Raw genomic sequence first — 16,745 nt, 5'->3', positions numbered from 1 at the left:
ACAACCAAACCTTACACCTAAAGGAACTAGAAAAAGAAAAAGAAAAAAAAATAAATCCAAAGGCCAGCAGAAGAGAAATAATAAATTTTAAAACAAATCAATGTTATAGAAATTAAAGAAAAAACAGATCAATGAAACCAGGAAATGTTTCTTTAAAAAAAATTAATAAAATGGATAAACTCCTAGCCAGACATGAAAGAAAAGAGAAAGAACCCAAATAAATAAAATCACAAATTAGAGAGGTTAATTCACAGCCACCACCACAGAAACAGAATTATAAAGTAATATGAAAAATCATATGCCAACAAACTGGACAATCTAGAAGGAATGGAAAAATTCCTAGAATCATGTAAACTACCTAAACTAAAACAGGAAAAATGGAAAACTTGAACAAACTGATAACCAGCAAACAAACTGACTCAGTTATCAAAAATCTACCAACAAACAAAAGTCCAGGGCCACATGGTTCACAAGGGAATTCTACCAAACATTTAAAGAAGAGTTAATACCTATTCTTCTCAAACTATCCCAACAAATAGAAATGGAAGGGAAGGGCGCCTGGGTGGCTCAGATGGTTAAGCGTCTGCCTTCGGCTCAGGTCATGATCCCAGGGTCCTGGGATCGAGTCCCGCATCGGGCTCCCTGCTCCTTGGGAGCCTGCTTCTCCCTCTGCTTCTCTCTCTGTCTCCCTCTCTCTCTGTCTCTCATGAATAAATAAATAAAAATCTAAAAAAAAGAAAAAAAAAGAAATGGAAGGGAAAATTCCAAATTCATTCTATGAGACCAGATTGATCCTAATTCCAAAACAAGACAAATACCAAAAAAAAAAGAGAACCAGAGGCCAATATCCCTGATGAACATGGATGCAAAAATTATCAACAAATACTAGCATATTGAGTCCAAGAGTACATTAAAAGAATCAGTCCCTGGGGTACCTGGGTGGCTCAGTCAGTTAGTTAAGCGTCTGCCTTCAGCTCAGGTCATGATCCCAGGGTCCTGGGATCAAGCTCCGCATCAGGCTCCCCGCTCAGCATGGGGTGTGCTTCTCCCCCTCCCTCTGCCACTCCCCCAGCTTGTGCTCTCTCTCTCAAATAAATAAATAAAATATTTTTTTAAAAAATCATTTACCAAAACAAGTGGAATTTATTCCTGTATTGCAAGGGTGGTTCAATATTCACAAAACACTCAATGTGATACATTAATTACATAAGTAAAAGAAAGGATAAGAACCATACAATCCTCTCAACAGATGGGGGAAAAAAGCCTTTGATAAAGTACAGCAACCTTTTTTCATAAAAACCCTCAACAAAGTAGAGATAGAGGGAACACACCTCAACTCATAAAGGCCATATACAAAAGACCTACAACTAATATCATTCTCAATGTGGAAAAACAGTTTAACTCTACAGTCAGGAACAAGACAAGGATATTCACTCTTACCAGTTATTTAACACAGTACTGAAAATCATAGCCTCAGCAATCAGACCACAAAAAGAAATAAAAGCATCCAAATCAGGGAGGAAAAGTCAAACATTCACTAGTTGCAGATGACATGATACTCTATGTAAAAAGCCTAAAAGAACCCACCAAAAAAATCACTAGACCTAATACATGAATTCAGCAAAGTTGCAGGATATAAAATTGATGTGCAGAAGAAATCTTTTGCATTTCCATACACCAAAAATGAAGCAGGAGAAAAAGAAATTAAGGAACTAATCCCATTTACAATGCTACCAAAAACAATAAGATAACTAGGAATAAACTTAACCAAAATAGTAAAAGATCTCTAATCTGAAAACTATAGAAAACTTATGAAAGAAATTGAAAATGACACAAAGAAATGGAAAAACTTTCCATGCTCATGGATTGGAAGAACAAACTTTGTAAACATGTCTATACTACCCAAAGCAATCTACACATTTAATGCAATCCCAATAAAATAACACCAGCATTTTACACAGACCTAGAAAAAACAATCCTAAAATTTGTATAAGATCACAAAAGACTAAATACCCAAAACAATCCTGAAAAAGAAAAGCAAAGCTGGAGGCATCACGACTCTGTACTGCAAGCCATACTACAAATATGCAGTCATCGAGAAAGTATGGTACTGGCATAAAAACAGACACATACATCAGTGGAACAGAATAGAGAACCCAGAAATGGACCCTCAACTGTATGGTCAACTAATCTTCAACAAAACAGGAAAAAATATCCAATGGAAAAAAGCCTTCCAACAAATGATGTTGGGAAAACTGGACAGCAACCTGTAGAAGAATGAAACTAGACGAATTCCTTACTCCATACACAAAAATAAACTCAAAATGGATGAAGGACCTAAATGTGATACAGGAAACAATCAAAATCTTTGAGGAGAACACAGGCAGCAACCTCTTTGACCTTGGCCATAGCAACTTCTTACTAGACATGTCTCCAGAGGCAAGGGAAACAAAAATACAAAGTAACTACTGGGACTTCATCAAGATAAAAACTTCTGCAGAGCAAAGGAAACAGTCAACAAAACCAAAAGACAACGGACAGAATGGGAGAAGATATTTGCAAATGTCTTCCCAGATAAATGGCTACTATCCAAAATCTATAAAGAACTTATCAAACTCAACACCTCCCCCCAAAAAAATAATCCAGTCAAGAAAAGGGCAGAAGACATGAATAGATATTTCTCCAAAGAAGACACAAAAATGGCTAACAGACACATGAAAAAATGCTCAACATCACTCAGCATCAGGGAAATATGAATCAAAACCACAATTAGATACCACCACACACCAGTCAGCATGGCTAAAATTAACAACTCAGGACAGCAGATGTTGGTGAGGATGTGGAGAAAGGGGAATCTCTTACACTGTTGGTGGGAGTGTAAACTGGTGCAGCCACTCTGGAAATAGTGTGGAGATTCCTCAGAAAGGAAAAAAAAATAGAGCTACCCTACAACCCAGCAATTGCACTACTAGGTATTTATACAGAAGATACAAAAATACTGATTCAAAGGGGCACCTGCATCCCGATGTTTATAGGAGCAATGTCCAGAATAGACAAAATATGGAAAGAGCCCAGATGTCCATCAACAGATGAATGGATAAAGAAGTGGTATATATACACAATGGAATATTACTCAGCCATCAAAAAGGGTGAAGTCTTGCCATTTTCAAGAATGTGGATGGAACTGGAGGGTATTATGCTAAGCAAAATAAGTGAATCAGAGGGGCGCCTGGGTGGTTCAGTCGTTAAGTATCTGCCTTCGGCTCAGGTCATGATCTCAGGGTCCTGGGATCGAGCCCCACATCAGGCTCCCTGCTCCCAGTGGGGAGCCTGCTTCTCCTCCTCTCCTGCTCACCACTGCTCATGCTTGTGCTCTTTCTCTCAAATAAATAAAATCTTGAAAAATAAAAAAAAAATTTAAAAATAAGTGAATCAGAGAAATATAAATATTATATGATTTCAGTCATGTGGAATTTAAGAAACAAAACAGATGAACATAAGGGAAGGAAAGGAAAAATAAAATAAGATGAAATCAGGGAGACAAACAATAAGAGACTCAACTATTGAAACAAACTGAGGTTGCTGGAGGGGAGGTGGGTGGGGGGATGGGGTAACTGGGTGATGGACATTAAGGAGGGTGCTTCATGTAATGAGCACTGGGTGTTGTATGCAACTGATGAATCACGAAACTCTACCTCTGAAACTAACAATATACTACATGTTAATTAATTAATTTTAAATTTAAAAAAATTGAAGGGGGAGAAATCAGAGGAGACAAACTACGAGAGACTAACAGGGTTTTAGAGGGGAGTGGGTGGAGGGATGGGTTAGCCTGGTGATGGGTATTAAAGAGGGCACATTCTGCGTGGAGCAATGGGTGTTATACAAAAACAATGAATCATGCAACACTACATCACAAACTAATGATGTACTGTGTGGTGACTAACATAACATAATAAAATAAAATAAAATAAAAATTTTTTAAAAAGTATTATGCTGACAAAATGAGCTAACAGAAATGAAGTACTCAGTAAATAATAGTCTTTTATAAGAAAATAGCTACTGTTTCTATTACCTTTATGAACAGTGCTAGTACTACTGAAGCTGCTTATTATTTTCTTACATTTTGAAGAATGTTACCTATAGAAGTTATAGAAATGTGTCTGCAGGTCAACATGAAACCAAAAACCAAAGGTGAAGTTCTAAACAAAGAATTATATTTTTTCTCAAGATGTTTTATATACAAGGAAACTTATGTTTGAGTATCTGAATTATAGATTATTTAATGCAAATTGTGCCTTTGAGCCTATATTACTTTAAACTAGCATATAATTCTATATGTTTTTATTAGCTTCTTGAAATGTGCAAGAAGGACTCGATGGTTCATCTTTTTGGGAAATGTGCTTAGCCAGAAATAGATATTAAAAAGGGCAACATAATTGAATTGTAAGGAAGATGGGTGGCCAGCAGTGAAATATCCTCAAAAAGAGGAAAAGATTCAGCAAAAATTCAGTCTTTAACAGGTGTTCAGAATGTGGGCTTTGTATATTTTTTTCTGTGAATTTTCATATGTGACTTATCAAAGCACATTTTCCAAACCAAATGTAAAGATTTTCAGGGCTACCACTAACAGATTTTCTGTTGGTTGTCTAACTTTATGTTTCAGGGAATAAGAACATAGTTTGAATATGTTACTTGATGGAAGTGAATTTTTTTTGGAGTTTTTTTTCATGTTACATTGATCACCATATATTACATCATTAGTTTTTGATGTAGTGTTCCATGATTCATTGCTTGCATATAACACCCAGTGCTCCATGCAGAATGTGCCCTCTTTAATACCCGTCACCAGGCTAACCCAATGGGAGTTAATTTTTGAAGAAACAAAGGAAAATAAAATAAATTTTAAAAAATTAAAAAAAGAAAAGAAAAGAAAATGCCTAGAATCAGAAGAGTGACATCATCAATATAGCAAAAGAAGAGCTTTCTACCATCTTCCACCCAAAGAACACTGCTTGTGACACAAACAACAGATAACAGTGCCTTTGTGCACTCTGGCAGTCCAGCAGAGAAGTCCCAGCACACTGCAGAGCAAAGACAAATCCAAGACTGGATGCCCTGAAGAACAGCTTCCCTTTAGTACCCATGTCACCTCAAACCCACGACAGCAAAGCTCCACACCAAGAGAGACCTTCTCAGTTTGCAACATTTCCTTCAGGGGCAGTGGGAGCAAGTGAGTGAGCACCTGGCTTCCCCAGCTGAGCAGGATGCTCATCCACTGCTGGTGGGAATGTAAACTGGGTGGCCACCATGGAAAACAGTATGGAGTTCCTCAAAACATTAAAAACAGAACTACCTTATGGTCCAGCAATTCCACTCCTGGGTATTATTCTCAAGAAAACAAAAACATTAATTTGAAAAGTTATACACACCCCATGTTCATTGCAGCATTGTTTACAATAGCCAAGAGTGTCCATTGATAAAGAAAATGTAGTATTACATATTCTACAGAATATTATTCAGCCATAAAAAAATGAAATTTTGGGGTGCCTGGGTGGCTCAGTCATTTAAGGGTCTGACTCATTTCAGCTCAGGTTATGATTTCGGGGTCATGAGATCAAGCCCCAGGTCTGCCTCCAACCTCAGTGTGGAGTCTGCTTCAGATTACTTACCCTCCTCACTCTCCCTCCCTCTCTGATCTACCCCAGCCCATTCTCTTTTTCTCTCTCTCTCTCTTTCTCTCTCTCTTAAAATATACAAATAAAATCTTTTTTAGACATGAAATTTTGCCACTTGTGACCACATGGATGGATCTTGGAATAATGCTAAGTGAAATAAATCAGACAGAGAAAGACAAATACCATATAACCTCAACAATGTATGAAATCTTAAAAAAAAAAAAAAAAAAGCTTAGACATAGAGAACAGAGGAGTGGTTGCCAGAAGCGGAGGTTGGTGAAATGGTGAAGGGGATCAAAAATTGTTATAAAACAATTAACTGATTGGCATCTAAGGTACAGAATGACAACTATAGTTAATAATACTATATTGCATATTTGAAAGTTGCTCAGAGAGTAGATCTTTTTTAAGATTTTATTTAATTATTTGAGAGCAAGTGAAAGAGTGAGAGAGAGAGCGTGCATGAGCAGGGGGAGGGGCAGAGAGAGAGGGAGAAGCAACTCCCCGCTGAACAGAGACCCCAATGTGGGGCTCCCAGGACTCTGGGATCATGACCTGAGCTGAAGGCAGACACTTAACTGACTAAGCCACCCAGGCGCCCCTAGAGAAGAATTTCTTAAAGACCAATTAAAAGATTCTTCCATGTTTCAACTTACAAATTCTGATGACCAAGAGACATATTTTTTAAAGTAAAATGTCAAACAACAAACTGAGAGAAAATGTTACATGGCACACAACTAACAGACACTTAAAAGCAATTATAAAGAACCCTATAAATTAAGAAGAAAAAAGCAGAAGCAATGCCACAGAACAACTGTCAGAATCTACAAACAGGTTTTTCATAGAAAAACAATTGTACATAGCAATTGTTTATGAAAATATAGTCAATCTCATTACTTATTAGGGAAATGAAAATCAAGACCACAACTAGATGGCATTTATAGTTTTTCGGTTGACAATGACTTAAAAGTCCACAACACCAGGCACTGGGGAAAATGTAGATTAATGGAATAATTTATGCAAGACTAGCATAGGATAAATTGATAGAACCACTTTGGGGGAAAATGCCTTCTAAAGTTTGCTTATCCCATAACCAGCAATTCCTGTCCTAGGCATACACCCAAAAGACCTTCCTGCATACAGGACCCAAGAGACATAAAAAAAAATTGTTCATCCTAATGCCTTTCATATAAGCCAAGAACTGTAATCAGAAAGTGAAGACACAAAATAATTGTAATATACTCACAAATGGAATATTATACAGTAGTGGAAATAAATGAACCACACCAACACAAAACATATTGGATCATCTCACTGACAAAATGTTAAGTGAAAAAAGGAAAGTCCCAAAAGCACATATAAGATGTGATTCCTTTTGTGAAGTTCAAATAAACTAATCTTTAAAATACATGCCATTTAGACATTGACATATGTGTGTGAGTGGGTTGATATACAAATTATATTCTAATGCAAGTGTGTGATGAACACCAAATTCAAGATCACCCTGGGGGTCAGGTGGGAACAAGAGAGTGTAAAGGCATAGAGGTAGCTATAGGCTGGTATAAGATCCCAGTTCCTGAGTTGAGTGGTAGCTACAATATGTTCATGGTACTATTTTTAACTCACTGAAAACGGAACAGTGATGATATGGCTCATGACCCACATGTTTATGATTATTTACATGTTATTAATTTTTAAAAAAACAAACATTTTCTTTCCAAACACAACACCTAGATAATTGCCTACTATTCTCCAATTTGATTGATGTCATACCCACTCAAAAAAAAGTTCAATTTTGATAGACATGGTTTACATTATATTTTCAATCTTCAATAGTAATTTCATACATAAATAAGTTCATCTCTGAAATTAATTTCCATGGAGGAAATCTAAAAGGAAAAATAAAGAAAAAAGGAACAGGTGAAACCCAATGTCTTAAGGGAACCTTTCCTAAAATAGTTGTTTAGATGAGCCTCCAACCATGGTCTAAGATCTGTTAATCACCTCTGTGGGGCACCAGTCCCCAGGTCTACACCACATTAACCTTTAGATTCCTACAAAAACACTTTTTGGAGCACACATAGACCAGCAGAGGGCTCTCCTGGTTTAATTGGGCAGGGATACACCTATAAATGGGTCCAACAGGTACACAAAAGACTACAAATATCCCATCAAAAATACATTCAACAAACCAAATGCATCAAATTTTCCACCAGTCCCACATGTAGTTTTTCTCCAACATCCACATTAAAGAATTCACTGAATCTTAGTTCAGCTGTTGCATTTCAATGTAAACGTGATTGTGGTGTTAGTACAAGACAGTGGGGGCTAATCAGTATTTCATGGACTCAGTAATTTGCCAAAGAAGAATCCTTCTGATTACCCGTGAAATGAAGGTTCATCGTCATGGGAACATGGGTACCTTTGGACTATGTAAGAACAAGGCAGCTGTGAATTCTTCCCTCCTGAAACGTAAATATGTTCTAATTTTCTTTCTAGTTTTCTCTCTACATCATTCTGTACATTCAAATTATGTTTAAATATGTTTGCTTCTATTCTCTTACATTTCACTAAACAAAGGAACATTAGAAACTGAAATCCAGGGGCGAATGGGTGAGTCAGTTGGTTAAGCATCTGCCTTTGATTCAGGTCATGATCCTGGGGTCCTGGGATCCAGCCCTGCGTTGAGCTTCCCTGCTCAGTGGGGAGCCTGCTCCTCCCTCTCCCTCTTCCTCTCCCCCTGCTCATGCTTTCCTCAAGCTCTCTCTCTCTCTCTCTCTAATAAATAAAATCTTTAAAAAAGAAAAAACTGAAGTCCATACCATGCTATGCTATTAGAAACTGAAGTCCATACCATGAAAAATGAAAACCTGTTTCAGTGGAAATATCACAAGCCTCTTTTTTAACATCCATTTCTTCAGCTTGCATTCTCTCCTTTTTAATATCACGTTCACTTGTACATTAAAATTACAAAAATAGCTATAAATTGAAACCCAAGGCTTAAACCAATATGGAAATGTTTATAAGCATAAAGGAAAAGTCCTATATTTGGAATCACAATATTAAATTACATAATGTGTAATTTCAGGTTTGACACATCTGATAAGGATTCCTGGGGCCTTATGTGACCCAAAGCTTAAACTGAGCGAGTAATGTTTTTAACCTGCAAAACCTAGCTAACATATATTTTAGAAACTGTACGTGCAATATGGATGCTCATGGTCTTCTTCGGTTGTACAGTGTACCTAGAGTACGTGCTCACTTCCCAACTCACTAATTGAAGGCATTCAATAAACCATGGTAAGTCCAATTGATACCAACCAAAGAAGCATGGTAATCAAACATCGTACAGTGTTAGGAAGAGCTGACCACCATCAAGCACTTAGTATGGGAACATAAACCTAAGAGCATATAGGATAGTCAGTTCTAATATTGAAGGAAACTCAAAAGACATATAAACAATTTTTTTAAAGATTTTATTTATTTATTTGACAGAGAGACAGTGAGAGAGGGAACACAAGCAGGGGGAGTGGGAGAGGGAGAAGCAGGCTTCCTGCTGAGCAGGGAGCCCGATGCAGGGCTCGACCCCAGGACCCTGGGATCATGACCTGAGCCAAAGGCAGATGCTTAATGACTGAGCCACCCAGGCACTCCGACATATAAACAATCTTTAATGAGCCAAACTAAACAATATTGTCTAGAGATGCATATTTTGGTAATCAAGCTATTAAAATACAAGGATGTGGGGGCGCCTGGGTGGCTCAGTCGTTAAGCAACTGCCTTCGGCTCAGGTCATGATCCCAGGGTCCTGGATCAAGCCCCACATCGGGCTCCCTGCTCGGCGGGAAGCCTGCTTCTCCCTCTCCCACTCCCCCTGCTTGTGTTCCTGCTCTCGCTGTCTCTGTCTCTGTCAAATAAATAAATAAAATTTAAAAAAAAAAATACAAGGAGGTGATTACTGTAAACATCAGGACAGTGGATACTTTGGGGAAAGGTAATGAATGATTGGGATGCAGCACAAAGAAGCTCCTGGGGTGCTCGCCACGGTTCTATCTCCTGACCTGCCTGTTAGTTACAAGAAATTCACCTGAACTCATCAAACTTTTGCTTTTCTCTGTATCTATGTTTTGTTGTATAATAAAACTGTTCTTTTAATGAAGTCATGTTGAATTGACCTATTCCATGATTAAAGGACAGCTATGAGACTCTGAAAACAGGAGTTGTGTGAACATCCTGTGGGAGAGCTCTTTCCTGGGGCAGAAGTCTGGATCATGCTTTCTGAGTCTATTTCAACTCTAAAATTCTATTTTAATCCCCAATCTATCCCACCGTAAGTGGGCAAAGAACCCCAGCACATTTTGTGATCAAGGTGTGCTGGGAGCTAAGTGCTCTGTCCTCTCCTGCCTCTGTTTATCAGTTCAGTATGTACATCGTGTGTGTGCGCACTTTTGTATTTAAAGTGCATTTAAAAAGTTATGCAAGTGTATTTGTGCCTGTGCATTTAAAAAGTTATGCAAACGTAAATTTTAAACATTCCAAGTTTAGTTCTAGCTTATCATGGTAACATCACCCGTGTGAAAAATGAAGAGAACAGGGGTAAATAGAATAATAATAATTTCTGGGTAGATGAATACAATTTTCAATTTTGAGAATTTAATACAAACTGAGCACTGTTCCTAGTGTTTTCACAAATACTAACCCACACCACCTCCCTTTGAAGAATATTATTATCTTCACTGAACATATAGAGAACCTGGTGTACAGGTTACATAACAGCCCAAGCACATATTACCTCCGAGTAGTGATGCTGGGATTTGACACCAAGATCTGAGTCCAGAATCTGTGCACTTAAGCACTATGCCAAACTTAGATGACATCCACCACATAAAAACTTCACACTCAAATTAAATTTCTATGTTGTATTGAGAAAAACTATACCCCTATCTCACACCACTTGATAATAACAGTTCCTTTTCATGATTAAACATTTTCATGTTCTAACTAAACTGCCTGTAACAATCATATACTGTAGGTAATTTAATTTACCTTACTTTACTCTAACTGCAGCAAATAAATTTATTAGTCCTTGTCCCCAAACACTATGAATACAAAGTACCATAGGTCTAAAGTTCATGGTCAGAAATTATATGCATAAAACATTCATAAACCAAAAAAATAAAAACTAAAAAATTATAAATAATTCAATCATTAAACATTCCATCTATTTAATGATATGATAACATCTTCAAAAATAGTGAAATTTATGTTTTCTTTATCCCTTTTCTGTAATCTTTCAGAATTGAAATGAGGCTTTACCTATAGAGTTCCAAAGCAACCAGAGGATTGACTCATGTATTTGGTAAAGGCCATGCAGAAAAACAACTCACTGACTGTTTACTGAGCTGCTTCTTGTTCGAGTTACCCACCTTGCTAATTTTGCTGAATGGCCAGGTGAGTAGGAGCTGACACAGGTGGTTGCTGTGTACATGTGGTAACCAAATGTTCCTGGAATTAGTTTTTAACTCTGCAACAAGTAAATAGGTTGTTTATATGGTGTAATAGCAGTCATGAAAGGTATTCCAAGAAACACATGGCCTCTGTGCATGGAAATGAAGGTTAAAAGGAAAGATGATATTTTCCTGGCACCAAAAAAGGTGACTATAATAGGGAACACCAAAATATACAGGAACGGCCATGTGTGCAATGATGAATATGAGGGGAGACAAGAGGAGAAGGTTGGTGGTGATGGTGATGACAATGGCTGCAATGAACACATCTAGAAGTGAATATGAAAAGTGATCCTGCTACCAAATGGTGGAGCTTATTCCAAGAAAATGGGTCATTTAATTTTTTATCTCAAACTCCATTCCTTTGACAAGGGAAAAATTTGTCATTATCAAGTGATGCTTATGTCACACATTCAAGAAGGAACAACCCCTCAAAATATATCCCACTCTTCAATTATATCATTAACTACAAGGATTTCTTAATCAAAATACACAGAACCATAGGTGTCATGGCAAATTAAGCCCTTTCAATGATTTACAATTCAGTGTAACTAGGTTTACCACATTATTGTTAAAACCACTACGGACTCTGAGAAACAAACAGAGGGTTTTAGAGGGAAGGGGGCTAGGGGATGGGTTAGCCTGGTGATGGGCATTAAGGAAGGCACGTACTGCACGGAGCACTGAGTGTTATACGAAAACAATGAACTGTGGATCACCATGTCAAAAACTAATGATGTACTGTATGGTGACTAACAAAACATAATAAAATAAAGTTAATAAATAAATAAATAAATAAATAAAAATAAAACCACTCTAGTTATGTGTGAACATGGAGAGGCTTTGGGCACTGAACACAGGAAAAGTGTTAACAGAGGTGTTTCAAATGAGAAAAAACACGCAAATAAGTGAATTTGGGATACTCATGGCAAACTACAGAGATTTTTATTTCTACTTAGGGCTGATGCTATTTTGATTACAATGATTTGTCTCCTAGACTTCCCTAAAGAGCCATGGACAAAAACAATGGAAGTTCCACTACAGATTTCATCCTGCTGGGGTTTTCTGATCGGCCCCAATTAGAACGCGTCATCTCTGGGGTTGTCTTCATCTTCTATGTTGTGACTCTGGTAGGAAACACAACCATCATTCTTGTATCTTACCTAGACACCCAGCTCCATACTCCCATGTATTTCTTCTTATCCAATTTGTCTTTTTTGGATCTCTGCTATGCAAATAGCATTATCCCCCAGATGCTGGTAAATCTATGGGGTCCGACAAAGTCTATTACCTATGCAGGGTGTGTGCTCCAATTCTTCTTTGCCCTTGACCTTGGAGCCACAGAATGTCTTCTCCTGGCTGTGATGGCCTATGACCGCTACGCCGCTGTCTGTCAACCTCTTCACTACACAGTAATAATGCACCCTCAGCTTTGCCAGAAGATGGTGCTCACCGCCTGGTTAGGTGGCCTTGGCAGCGCCTTAATTGTTTGCTCCTTGACTTTGAAGTTACCCAGATGTGGGCACCGGGAAGTGGATAATTTTTTCTGTGAGATGCCAGCATTGGTCAAGATGGCTTGTGTCTACTCAAAAGTAATTGAGATCACTGTCTTTGCTCTTGGAGTGATATTTCTTCTAGCACCTATATCACTAATTCTCATCTCATATGGAGTTATCACTCAAGCTGTCATGAGGATCAAGTCAAAGGCAAGGTGGAGTAAGGTCCTTAATACATGTGGTTCCCACCTCACAGTAGTAACTCTGTTTTATGGAACAATCATTTACACGTATATGACGCCACAGAATAGCACATCCCAAGATGAGGGGAAGTTCCTTACTCTGTTTTATGCAATCATCACACCCACCCTTAACCCTCTGATCTACACTTTAAGAAACAAAGATGTAAAGAGCGCAGTAAAGAGAATACTACATGTCATGATAGAAAAATAGTAGAAAAATGGTCAGCAAAGTCATAAGTTAGATGGAAGACAGCTAGGAAATAATACTGACCTTTACCAACAGAAGATAAGCCAATTCATTTATGCAAAGAGCTTTTAATGGGTGTTCACCATGTACCAAGATTTGTTGTGGTGCTAACTTTGTAAATAAGTAGGAAGTAGACAGAAATTACAAGGAGAAAGATACAGACACATAAAGAAGCTTCATACACTTAAAAAGCTTCAAGACTACGCAAGGATTACAGATAACTAAACATATAACTATGAAATGTGGCGAAGTATAATAATAGAGATATGTACAAAGTATTAAGAAAATATTTCACAGGGAAATTTATTAATGTAGGATTACCCAGGACACTGATTTCTTCCCCCAAGAATTAAAACCTTCATGGGAAACAACACTCCTTTTCAGGCACCCGATCCTGCCAGCAGGGCCTTTGTGCTGGAGACCAACTACCCACTGATACCCATTCCATGTTTGGCTTCTAGTTTGAACTGGACACAGGGCCACAATGTGCATATTGCACTTCTGAGCCTGGCGTACACCAACACAACGCCAAGGAAGTAATGTGGGCAACTCCTGGGTTCTCTCTTCACATATGAAGCCATTTGCTCTCACCCTTCTTCCCCTCCCTTCCTCTTGGCTGGAATGTGAATGTGGAGGGTACCCAGCTTTACCAAACCCTATGAGGGAATGGAGCAGTAACATGGAAACAGATCCACCTCTCCACCACAGCAATGCCTCCACACTATACAGGAGAAAAGGGTTCTATATCATTTAAAATTAATTAAGCCATTCTACTTTGGGGTCTCTCTGTTAGAATAGCTTAACTTTTACCCTCCATGGCCTGATAAGGAGTTTGGGCTTTTCCTGAAAGGTAGTGTGCTCCTTGGATCAGAAGCAACAGCATCACCTGGGCCTTATCAGAAATGGACACTCTTAGGTTTACCTCAGACCTACTGAGCCAACCATCTGAGCATGGACCCAGCAACTAATGTTTTTAACAAACACTACAGGTAATCAGGCTAAAGTTTGATGACCACTGTTACAGATTATAGGGAGATGTTGAGTCTCTATAAAGAAAATTAAAATGGTCTTGTGGATTTTAATTAATTTCCTTCCTATACATGTGTGAAAGGAGGTGAGTAACAGTTTCTCAAGTCTCTTAGATAAGAGAAATGAAGGAAATGAGGAGTTTCACCTAAATGAAATCAATATAAAATGTTATTTAGAGAATGGAAGAGAGGCAAGATGGCAGAAGAGTAGGGGACCTCATTTCATCTGGTCCCTTGAATTTAGCTAGATATCTATCAAATCAATCTGAACATCTATGAATTAATCCTGAGATGTAAGAAAATAATTGCTGCAATTCCACAAATAGAAAAGCGACCACTTTTTATAAGATAGGAGGTGAGGAGAAGTGAATCTGAGGGGCTATATCAGAAGATAAACCATGGGGGAGGGAGCCTCCATAAGCCAGCTACCAGAAAGTAATATAGCAGTGGAGTACAAAATCAGAACTTTGGGAAGTCTGCTCCAGTGAAAGATGTCCCTGTATGAAAGGTGCTCAGGTGAAAAAGCGGGGCAGAATCCTAGGTGGGACAGTGTGGCCTCAGGATCCCCCCTGTCACAGAAAGAACGGGCATGCCTGAGTGCAGCAGAGTTCCCAAGTATTGGAATGGTGAAGTGGCTATAATCAGCAAGCCCCAGGAGTGGGCTCTCAGCTCAGTGTTGCACTGAACTGCCTACCACGGCCCAAGTGGGCTACTGCTCTCAGAGCAGGGGCCCAGCAAGCAACAGAACCAAGGCAAGTCCCCCTTTGCTCCCCCAGGAGAATCAGCGCAGGTGCGCACCACAGGAGTCTACAGAGTTTGGTGCACACAAAAGTGAAGACCGCTTTTCCCTGAGGGTTTACCTAAGAGAGGAGGCCACAGACTTTCAGCTTTGGGGCTGGAGATCAGGGTGCCAACATTGTAATTTTCATCCTTGAAAGCATTCAGGGAACAAAAGGCACACAGAGCAACCAGAGCAGCTTACACTGAGCCCAGCCCCCAGGCAAGGGATGGTGAAACTCCACCCAGGCAAAGACACCTGAGAATCAGCACAGAAGGTCCACCCCCCAGAAGCTGGAACATCAGGCAAATACCAAGTTTATGGAGCACACAGAACTGCAAAACACCAGCATTAGGGGAAAATAGTATATAGAATTCAAGGTTTTTTCTCATGATTCCTTTATCTTTCAGTTTATAATTTTCCTTTTTTTCTCCTTTTTTTTCCTTTTCAACTAGTTTTGTATTTTCTCAACTCTTTGTAGGTCTTTTTTAAACTTTCACTTTTATATTTCCACTTTATAGATATGTTCTTCATTTTTGGCTTCCTTTAACTGTATTCAATTTTAGTTTTGTATATACATAAGTTTTTCTTTCTTTACAATTTTGGGTTTTGGGGTGTTCTAACAAACAGACCAAAATATATCCAGGACCAAGGGGATCACCCTGTTTTGTTGACCTGGGAGATTATATTCTATTTTCCCTTTTTTTTTTCTTTTTCTTTCTTTTTTTGGTTTCTGACCTACTAGGATTTGTCTAGTGTGTATTTCACTTGGAGAGTGGGCGATATTGTTGATTTTGTTCTCTCGTTCATCCATTCTTCTCTGGGCAACATGACTAGGAGGAATTTACAAAAGAAAGAACCAGAAGTATTACTCTCTGGCAAGGATCTCATCAATATAGATATAAGCAAAATGTCAGAGCTGGAATTTAGGATAACAATTATAAAGTTACTAGCTGGGCTTGGAAAAACCATAAAAGACTCTAGAGAATCTCATAGTACAGAAATAAAATCTAATCAGGCTGAAATTCTTTAACTGAGATGCAGTCTAAATGGATGCCCTAACACCTAGGGTAAATTAGGCAGAAGAGAGAGTCAGTGACAAAGAAGACAAGAAGATGGAAAGGAATGAAGCTGAGGAAAAGAGAGAAAAACAACTAATGGACCATGAGGCAAGGCTTCGAGAAATCAGCGATACCATAAGGTGAAACGATATTAGAATTACTGGGGTAACGGAGGAAGAAAGACACACAGAGAGAGAAAGGGGGACAAAAGGTATATTTGAGCAAATCATAGCTTAGAACTTCCTAATCTGGGGAAGGAAACAGGCATTCAAGTCCAAGAGTTAGAGAGAAACCCTCAAAATCAATAAAAACATATCAACACCCTACATACCATAGTGAAGCTTGCAAATTTCAGAGACAATGAGAAAATCCTGAAAGCAGCTTGCTACAAAATGTCCTTATGCCCAGAGGTAGGAACATCAGACTGGCAGCAGACATAGCCAGAGACCTAGCGGGCCAGAAAGGGCTGGCATGACATATTCAGGGCACTAAATGAGAAAAACATGCAGCCAAGAATACTTTACCCAGCAAGGCTGTCATTCAGAATGGAAGGAGAGATAAAGAGCTTCTAGGACAAACAGAAACTAAAAGAATATGTGACTACTAAACCAGCCCTACAAGAAATATTAAAGGGGATCCTCTAAGCAAAGAGAGAGCCCAAAGTAACATAGACCAGAAAGGAACAGAGACAATATACAGTAACACTTT

General features: G+C 38.5%; 1 protein-coding gene across 1 annotated transcript; it reads left to right on the top strand.

The window, feature by feature from the left end:
• The first annotated feature begins 12,198 nt into the window (after positions 1 to 12,198).
• Positions 12,199 to 13,242, top strand: LOC114199746 (olfactory receptor 2W1-like). The gene is given in 1 exon segment (XM_028091744.2): positions 12,199 to 13,242. A coding segment is annotated over 1 exon segment (1,044 nt).
• Positions 13,243 to 16,745: the final 3,503 nt, after the last annotated feature.

This window comes from Eumetopias jubatus, unplaced genomic scaffold (genome assembly GCF_037043125.1).
Source record: "Eumetopias jubatus isolate StellerSeaLion01/CBP00866 unplaced genomic scaffold, mEumJub1_p1.0 scaffold_6, whole genome shotgun sequence".
Classification (NCBI taxonomy): Eukaryota; Metazoa; Chordata; class Mammalia; order Carnivora; family Otariidae; genus Eumetopias; species Eumetopias jubatus.
The sequence above is the reverse complement of the archived record's forward strand: the minus strand, read 5'-3'. Positions and strand labels throughout refer to the sequence as shown.